This window comes from Pseudoliparis swirei, chromosome 11 (genome assembly GCF_029220125.1).
Source record: "Pseudoliparis swirei isolate HS2019 ecotype Mariana Trench chromosome 11, NWPU_hadal_v1, whole genome shotgun sequence".
Lineage (NCBI taxonomy): Eukaryota > Metazoa > Chordata > Actinopteri > Perciformes > Liparidae > Pseudoliparis > Pseudoliparis swirei.
In genome coordinates this window covers 8,132,886-8,142,592 of record NC_079398.1, presented here as the reverse complement: position 1 = coordinate 8,142,592, position 9,707 = coordinate 8,132,886, and the positions used below count along the sequence as shown (strand labels likewise).

At 50.6% G+C, this 9,707-nt stretch overlaps 1 protein-coding gene across 1 annotated transcript; it reads left to right on the top strand.

Moving 5' to 3' along the window:
* Positions 1 to 829: 829 nt before the first annotated feature.
* Positions 830 to 9,372, top strand: fosl2 (FOS like 2, AP-1 transcription factor subunit). The gene is made up of 4 exons (XM_056427069.1): positions 830 to 1,959; positions 4,577 to 4,831; positions 5,074 to 5,181; positions 6,510 to 9,372. Exons 1-4 carry the CDS (start codon positions 1,831 to 1,833, stop codon positions 7,113 to 7,115), a joined length of 1,098 nt encoding a protein of 365 aa, XP_056283044.1. The 5' UTR covers positions 830 to 1,830; the 3' UTR covers positions 7,116 to 9,372.
* The last annotated feature ends 335 nt before the right edge of the window (positions 9,373 to 9,707 follow it).

Sequence of the window (9,707 nt, the reverse complement as noted above, 5' to 3'; positions counted from 1 at the left end):
AGGAAACTGTGTCGCTTAGCAACACTGTCGCCGACTCAAAGAGCTGGGATGTTGGCAGATGACAAGCACTAATCATTAACTAACAGAGAGAGAGAGAAAGGGAGAGAGCGGGAGAGAGAGAGGTGATCGTGTCATGAACTCCTCCATTAGACCCCCCCCCTTGTTTTCTCTCCACATAACTTCCCCCTGCATATGAAACTTTTAGTAATTTATTTTTTTATGCGGGCGACTCCTCCTGGCAGCTTCCAGAGCATCTACATCCTGTCGCTGTGATCCAGATTAAAATGTGGACCGTGGCAGATTGGATTATGCTTAATACGCCATTTCATCTCGTGTAACGTGTCACATTCTGGGCGCCGTGCCCTCACGCGCTGCGTCCGAGTCACACTCAGCCCACACTGACGGTCCCTTTGAAGCTGCGCGTGGACCGGACCGGTGGGCCACGTTGATGTGGACCGGACCGACCGGTGGGCCAAACTGAACCGGATAACGCTGCGGCTGTATGTGACGTCCCCGTTTGCAAACTCGCGCTCTCCAAGTTGCGTCGCCGCGTGCGTTCTCGCGCAAACACTCAGTTGTGCGAGAAACACTGCCCCCCCCCCCCCCCCCCCCACACACACACACACACACACACACACACACACCCCAAACACATTCATGTTAGGAAGAAAACGTGCACGATATATTGTTGGGTATATATGCTCTACAACTCAGCCCCACATTGAACGTGTGCGCACGTGGGCGCCCGGGCTTCAAACGCGTGTGATCATCTCTAAACGTTTTTAAGCGTTTTCTTATCTTCATATTGTTTCCCTCTCTGCACTGAGCAGTAACCGGACCGGGACCCGCGCGCCCAGAGCTCTGAGTCCGGAGTGCAGCGCGGCGAGGGGAGGGAATCCCTCCCGTGTCTGACGCGTCCCTTTACCAAGGAAACCCACACCCGCGCTCTGACGCAACTGCCCATTTTAGGAAACATGCGTCAATGGACCGAGGCAAGTCGGACACACGGTGAACTCCACAGCCGGCGCTGACGTCCGTGTCGATAAATAAATGTGTCCGCGTGTATCTGCGCCGCTCTGACTGCGTCCCCTGCGCGCCGGTTATGTCTCCAGTGTCCGCTGGGCGACGGGCGTTCACGGCGGATCCGTGCGCCGCGCGGCCTTATCCAGAGCGCGACCCCTCCCTGGGAGAAGTTGCGCCGCCCAGGCTGTGACGTGGGCCGTTTCGTTGGTGTTGAAAAGCCGTTGCCGTTTCTTCATAGTGCCATTGAAGTGAGTCATCTCTAGGAAGTGTGGTTAAGAAGAAGAAGAAGAAAAAGAAGAAAAAAAGGAAAAAAGAGAGAGGAAGAAGAAAAAGAAAAAAAGTTCGAAGTGAACAGCGGAGAGCTCAGACCGAGTGCGCGGGGTGAGCAGACGAGGCGGCGGGTAGCGAATCCGAAGACTAGCCGGCCAGCGTCGCTCTGTAACTGCGGCTCCGCTCGGCTCCACTGGGTCCGCCTGCGGGAGGTGTGCGACCGACTTCAGGCTGGAGTTAGCGCACCTGAGAGGTCTCTCTACCTGCGGCTCCACAAGAGAAGCGCAATTAGAAATATCCCTCCGCGAGTCGGAAGAAGCGTATTCATGAGAACTGGTGATATCTGTGAGGGGTTGTAGGTTAGTTTACGGAGCGTCATCGCACTTTTCTCCTCTGAACTCTTTCTCTGGATATCCTGACTACCAGCGTCTCAAGCCAGAGGATTTTTTTGTGCCTTTTTGAAACGCGAGGATTTTAAGAAGGGAAAAGGAGGGGGCGGACTCTTTAGATCTTAGACAGTCTCCTCTTCCCTGGACCATGTACCAGGACTACTCCGGAAACTACGACACCTCGTCCCGCGGCAGCAGCACCTCTCCGGCCCAGCCAGAGTCCTTCACGAGCGGCAGCAGCACGATCGGAAGTCCGGTCTCTACCTCAAGCTACCAGGTAACCGCCGGGCTTCCTCCCGCGACATCACCCACGGTCATGTGTCCGATGTCACGTGCGCGCCATCGGACACATGCACGTCGTTCGTCGTGTACATTGATTGTGTCACCAGTTGATATATTTAATTAAGACAGTTAAGCTTCGTGGAGGAGGAGGAAGAGGAGGAGGGGGAGGGGGGTGTATTGAACCCAATGACACAGATCGGATCGATGATTCAACAGATGCGAGACTCGATCAAGTAGTTGATACTCGTGATATTTGTCTAAATTGTCGGTGTGACGCGCTTCTGATCGAATGTGGAACGTTTCGTGCCCGCGCGCGCAGTAAATGGCGAATCCGCGGTGATTTTTTTTGCGCACGCACATTGAAACTGTTCACATGATCCTCCCTGACGGTACAACTAAACTTCTCAAAAGGAAGAGGCCTGTGTTGGGCTGAAATAAATGTGAATGTGCCTTAGATGAGATGTGACCGTCAGATCCACGGTCATTCCGTCGCGCGCTTGTCCGTGCGTGCGCAACACTCGTGGGGTCTCTGCGGGTGTCGCAGCCCGGTGGGGACGGCGTGTTACGCGCATTATGGGGACATTATAGGGACAATGTCTTTAGGCCCACATGTCCTATGAGCTATTCACAGTGCGGCAGTTGGGAGAGTGCAACAGGCGCGCACTTCTCCACACTCCGGACACACGCGCGCAGGGAGGTGTCGGTCTTGGCCACCAGCTGTTGCATCCTGGAGTTGTGCTGTGGCAAAATATTACACGACCACGGATCCGATTGTGGTTCCGATTTTCTTCGACGGGTCTCGCGCTGCACATGGCAAATTTCTTCCAGCAGGAAGCGCGCGCGCACCGGGAGCGCAGGAAAACCCAATGCCCCCACCAGCAGCCCAATAAACTGTGTTTCCTTCCCGAGAAAAAATGTTTACCAGACATTGCAAACGCAGCCGCGTTGTGTGCGCGCCTGTGAAACCCTGTAATCATCTCCTCGATGTCATCAGAGGTTTCATAACTTCAACCGGACCCGAGGCGACTGTAGGTGTGCCAGAGGCGCGCTGCGAGGACGCAGTGTCCGTCTCCTCCCCAAATGATGGGATGTAAATCATCCGGGAAGAGGCTTGTTGTTGGCTCGCACTTAAATCTCGGTTTAGTGCACTTCTGTGGAACGGCGTCGTCGGGGCTCGCGCAACATTACCGTCAACGGCGGTTGGCCCGTATATCTCTCATGGCTGAGGCTCCCTGTAATCACACGCTGGCGGTCTGGTTCCCATTACGCGCTGGGACACGACTTCGTTGAGACATATCAAGGCGGAGCATTTCTCCTGTTTCTAATTAGACAATGTATGTAAGGAGTTATATCGGGTGAACTGGGACTTCCCCATATTTAATATGTAATCACTTTTTTTGGCTGTGATTTAGACTCCGTTGTTTACCTCGTTATCTTTTTAATGCCACTATTTTGACGCCGAGTTTGCCAAAGAACTCCGCTAGACAATTCTGGCTGACGGATCTGGCTTGTTACAGCTGCAACCTCCCCCCACACCCCCACATACACACCCTTACTGGAACTGCTCGCGTTTCTCATGTGCTTAACACATCCCATACACAATGACTCACCAGTATAAACAAAGTGCTCAGTAGACTGCCGGGATATCCGACGGAAAGTCAGGAATAACGGCGCATGAGTGAGGACGTGCGTAATTTACGCACACGAGCAGGCGGCCTGTCCGTGTTTGTGTGTGTGGACTCCAAAATACATGCAATAATACTGACTCCATATATTGTCATGCCGGCATCTTTTTCAGAGTATGTTCCCCACAATCATGCACATTTTTACTTTAAACATCTTTGAATTGTGTATCCATAATTTGAGGGATTGGGTGAGTGGCATGAACTCCTAATCTTTTTCCTTGAGACCAGAAACACATTCAATTCAGTTCATTTGTAGAGCCCATTTTCACAAATTAGAAATGTGTCTCTGTACAATCTGTACATATAGACATCCCTGTCCCAAAACCTCACATCAGATCAGGAAAAACTCCTAAACAATCCTTTACGGGAACAAAAAGGAAAGAAACCTTCAGGAGAGCAACAGAGGAGGATCCCTCTCCAGGATGGACATGTCCTGCATCACGGCGTGGCTCTGTACCCACAACTGGAATTTTGTGGCTTTAAATACAGTTGTATTTACAGTATTGGTAATTCCAATAATCCCCCGGTAACAGTCATGCTAATAGAATAAACCACCGATGATATTATATCCATCCAGTCTAGTCATATGCATATTCACCCTCATGCCCGTCCTGCATGTGCAACACTTCAGCGCTGTGGCTCGTGGTTTTTGTCGTTAAGTGATGGACACCTTGGGCTTTCCCTGCGTGATTCACAGCATGTGTCACTGTTCCACTCCGGGAGGGTTACATCACGGGCTTGTGTCTGAGTGGGATTGAATCATGACGATAAGCTCGTTCTGTGGAACGTGTATGCATGTTATACTGGTGGGTGGTGGTGGTGGTGTGTGTGTGTGACTAAAGCTAAAGATGCTCGTTTCCCCCAGACCACGCATCCCCTCTCATCCCGTCTCTCTCTCTCTCTCTCTCTCTCTCTCTCTCCTTCCAGAAGTATAGGGTCGACATGCCCGGCTCCAACAGTGCCTTCATCCCCACCATCAATGCGATCACGACCAGCCAAGACCTGCAGTGGATGGTGCAGCCCACCGTCATCACCTCCATGTCCAACCCGTACTCCCGCTCCCACCCTTACGGCCACCACCTGCCCAACGGGCCGGGGCTGCTGGGGCACAACACGCTGGCTCGGCCCGGGGTCATCCGATCCATCGGGGACGCCAGGGGCCGGCGAAAGAGAGACGAACAGGTGAGGCGCAACATCGGACCGCCTCTTTTTATTTAGTGTTTCTCAAAAGCTGGACGTTAGTTTTCTATTTATGGAGTTGGATTTTTGCCTCAAAAGCTCTCTTACAAAGACATTTGAAGAATATAAAACACCATCCTATGTTCATTAAGATTGATTAAACATGAGTCTGCTCCTGCACCACCCAGCTCGTGTTTAAACTCTTTTCTTTTTTTTTACACCTCCTTCTCTACTTTTGCCCTCAGCTCACCCCGGAGGAAGAGGAGAAGAGGAGGGTGAGGCGCGAGAGGAATAAGTTGGCGGCCGCCAAATGCCGCAACCGCCGGCGAGAGCTCACGGAGATGCTGCAAGGGGTGAGCGGAAAACCTGCAAACCGGATCGGAGCGCGCTGTCGGGTTCCGCTTCAATCACACCGAGAAAGCGTCCTCTCATGCAGAAAGGCCCTCTGGCTCGTGGACAACCACGCCACCCTGCTTTGGAGGAGGAGGGGGGAATATGCCAGGCTTATAAGTTGAAGCATGTGTTTATTTTATAGATACATTTTTAAAATGGCATCAAATGAAAGTATTTTCACACAGAGGATACATGCTCAGGGAGGCCAACACAAGTCACACTAGTTCACAAGTCTGGCAGCAGTCCAGAATCCAAAATAAAATATGTGATCGAGCACACCTAAAATTACAAGCTTGCATTACTGGTTTGACTCTGAGTGCGAGGCCGGAGCGAGGAGATGACAGGCGATGAAAGGCTTTTTGTCTCGGGCAGCTGCAGACAGAGGTAGGGCTGTCTGCGGCTGATTAGCCGAATTACAGCGAGGTGGAGCTCGTGAGGCCGAACAAAAAACACAGGAATGGAATTTGCTTTAGGGTGGCTGCGTCTCCGTGAATGAAGGATATGTATTTTGTAAAAAAAAAAGGGGCCAATTGATTGTCTCACAATCCCACATAGAGAAATGCTGCACACACACACACACACACACACACAGCCATCGCCTCTAGGGAGAACAAAATAAAATAAATTCCAAATAAGGAAGTGTCGCTTTCCCAGTGAAAAGCCTGAACAGTGTTGCTAACCACTCCTCTTTGATTGACTGAATTGTTTGCCCTAGCCCCTCCTCTTCCTCATACCTTTGCCCTGAGTCAAAGTTCTCAGACGGCACGTCAGCTTTTCTTTATCTGCCTCGAAGTCTTGAGGTGTTCATGGGTCTTTTGTTCCTGAGTGTGTGCACATTCAGGACACGCTTCTGATTCTCATATCTCCAGAAAACACAAACCGTCACTGTGGGAGAGTCACATTCAAGCAATGTGTGTGTGTGTGTGTGTGTGTGTGTGTGTGCGTGTGCGTGCGTGTGTGTGTGCGTGCGTGTGTGTGTGTGTGTGTGTGTGTGTGGAAAAGGTCCAGGGCGAGTTCCTGACTGTTCCACTTCCCATGTTAGCAGAACTGTGGTGAGCGGACAGCGCCCTCTGCTGGCGGCTCGGGGCAACAGTCACATAGTGATGACCTGACTGGAAGAAACTTTAAATGCTGTTGCATGAAATGTGAAGTCCAGCTCGGTTCACGTCTGGTTGTCGTGAACCTTATTTGCCCCCCCCCCCCCAATAAAAGAGGAAAAAACAACCCCAAAAAAAGAACCTGCTGGAACATCAGCGCTCAACATTATTGTTCCTGTTTCTCCTCACAGGAAACTGAGAAGCTGGAGGAGGAGAAATCCGACCTGCAGAAGGAGATCGAGAACCTGCAGAAGGAGAAAGACAAGCTGGAGTTCATGCTGGTCGCCCACAATCCCGTGTGCAAGCTCCCCATCGATGAGCCCCACCAGCAGCAGCACCACCAGCAGCACCAGCAGCACCAGCAGCACCAGCAGCACCAGCAGCACCAGCACCACCCGCAGCAGCAGCAGCAGCAGTGCGCCCCCCTCCCCCTGACCATGCGCCCCAACATGGGCAGCCGGCCTCAGATAAGCCACGTGGTCGTGAAGCAGGAGCCGGACGAGAGGAGCGACATGGGCAAGTCCCAGCGCTCCGTCATCAAGCCCATCTGCCTGGGCGGCGGCGGCGGGATGTACTGCACAGATGGGGACAGCCTGAACACGCCGGTGGTGGCGGCGTCCACCCCGGCCGCCACGCCCAGCGCCCCCAGCCTCATCTTCACCTACCCGAGCATGCTGGAGCCCGAGAGTCCCTCGCCGTCCTCCGAGTCCTGCTCCAAGGCCCACCGGCGCAGCAGCAGCAGCAGCGGGGACCAGTCCTCGGACTCCCTCAACTCGCCCACCCTGCTGGCGCTCTGAGCGACGGCCGAGGAACACGGACACTGTGGCGTGAGGATCGGCCGCCCCTCCCCCTTTAAAAAGACCCGAGAGCACAAGTACAGACCATGTGACAACCCCCCCCACACACACACACACCCCCTGCAGGGAGACCCACAAGGCCGCGTGTTTCTTGTTGTTCTGCTTCAGTGTACTTTTTAAAAATCCGTTAAGAGGACCAAGTCTAGAGTGTCAACTTGTTTACTGGGAAGACGAGAAACACTCCGCGATCCGGCAACTGTGCGTCGACCGCAAATCAGAGAGCGCGTCAATATATATGTATATATATATATATATATACTTTTTTTTGCCAATGTTTCAAAAGCCATGTGGCCGACACTTTGCACTCCGCCAAGACGAATCAATAGATCACTAAACGAGGTCAGCGCTCTGCTGGGATGGAGGAGGAGGAGGAGTTCTCTCTTCTCCTCTTCCTCCGAGAGTTTCCACCACAGACTCGCTACTAGCAGCGTGAACACGTTTCTGACGCCATTTCCACCTCTTGTAATCGTGTTTTAAGGCCCGCGCCGAGGACATTTTACAAAGTTTTTTTTCGTCCTCTCCTTAACCCGCCTGTAGAAAAGCAAAAAGGTCGTCTCCGCGGCGACCGAGGCCCTCAGTGTTGCAAAGGATTACGAGCCAACTTTCAATCGAGGACCAGTTCCTCCTCTATACCTTCTTCTATTTTTGCCATAGCGGCTCGAGTGTACAGTAGTATCGGTGTGCTTTTCCTCAGTGATTCTGTACATTAACTTTTACAACCTGTGTATGTGATTTACATTGATGTCAGGGAGATCTCTCACGTGTAGAAGACCCCCGTCTAGAAGAGTAGAAGAGTCTAGAAGAGTCTAGTATTGCAGAGGCGGAGAGACGCGGCACGCCGAGGGATGACAACGTTATCGCTTCGTTGTGTCATGTCAGGGGGGTGGGGGGTTTGAACAAAGCCCCCCCCCCCCACACACACACACACACACACCAGATCCTGACCTTCTTTTCTGTGTCTCGTACATTCTCCAGATAAAAGGTTTTGTAGGTCGGGTTTCAAAAAGCCCCCAAAAAGGTTTGTTTGACGCGTGTAATCCTGTAATTTGTCCGTCTTTGTCTGAGGAGGAGGATTTTACTCAAATTTGGACCCAAAAAAAAGAAGATGATAAGAAAAAAGCCACTGTGGTCTAGACTGTCTCCAGCTGCCAATGATGTCAACCCTGTTTATACTGTGTGTGTGTGTGTACATCTGTCACTTTGAGTAAAGCAGACAGTCAATGATGTTTAAATACAAGCCAGACGAGCTGATTTTTTTTTTACGGGTGAGTGAACGTAACTCGGAGGTACTCTGTAGAAACGTGGAGGCTTTAAACAAGTTCACTTTCAGAAAGGGACTCTTTATTTTGTATGTCTTTAACAGCTGGCCTGAGATGAAAGAGGGGACACCTCGAGAATATGTAATATCTCTGAAGTTCTAAGAAGCACTTCTTCTTTTTATTATCGTTTTTACATGTGTGTGTGTGTGCGGTGTGTGTGTGTGTGTGTGTGTGTGTGTGTGTGTGTGTGTGTGTGTGTGTGTGTGTGTGTGTGTGTGTGTGTGTATCTTTAAAGGGATGAGGGTTTTCAATACTGTGCACTGAGAGGGACACAACAGCGATGTTTGGGACTCTATTTAGTTCACTTCACACATTCCTAACATCAGGGGTTTTAGAAAAAGGGGGGGGGGGCGTCGTTGCTCCAAACCCCTTTCCTGTTAATAGAGGAGAACCCGTTGTGGTTGGAAGACGTTCGGTTGTGCCGGATGCAGAAAAAAACGGACTTTTGCAATTCAACACAAGCTGCTGCTACTTTGGAAAGAACGGCCGGCTGTTTCTCTTCTGAGGATGTTGTGTCCGACGTCACCGGCTGTGTAGATGCAACCGGGGGGCGGAGGGTGGGGGGGAGGGGTCTCTGATCCTGTATGGCAACATAAAGAGTAACCAAAAACATTACTGTGGGCGATTGTGACATGTCTGTATGTTGAAATATTCTGCAGCCCCTCGACACACATAGGAAAGCCATTGACTGTAGATCTTCTGCTGTACATGTCATCTACTGTCTGTCGCCTGTTTTCAACTACTATTACTTCTTTTCCAAATGCTTTAACTGTTCAAAATGATTCAAAATTAATAAAAAAGAGCAATATGTATAGCAGTGTTTGTTAATTTAAATTAATAATAATAAAAAACACAAAAAATGTTACTTTTCAACCTGACATTGTGCTGTTTTGTTCTTTCGGATGCACTCGCAGCGATTAACTGACAAAGCACCTGTTTATTTACATTGTAGATAAAACCACCGTCCTGTTTATCAATCAGTCTGATTGGTCCAGAACAGGAAAGAGTATCTGACACTGAAAACAGCTAAAGCACAGGCTAACATCAAGAAGCTCGTAAACAAAAAAAATACTATTTCAGATTTCATTCAGAGCCTAATTGCCTCTATGAAACACCTAAGAGTCGTGACACAGAACATGCTACTATTGTCAACAATGTAAATATTGATATTATTTTTCTTTTATTTAACAGGCTGCCTTATAATTTATTCTGG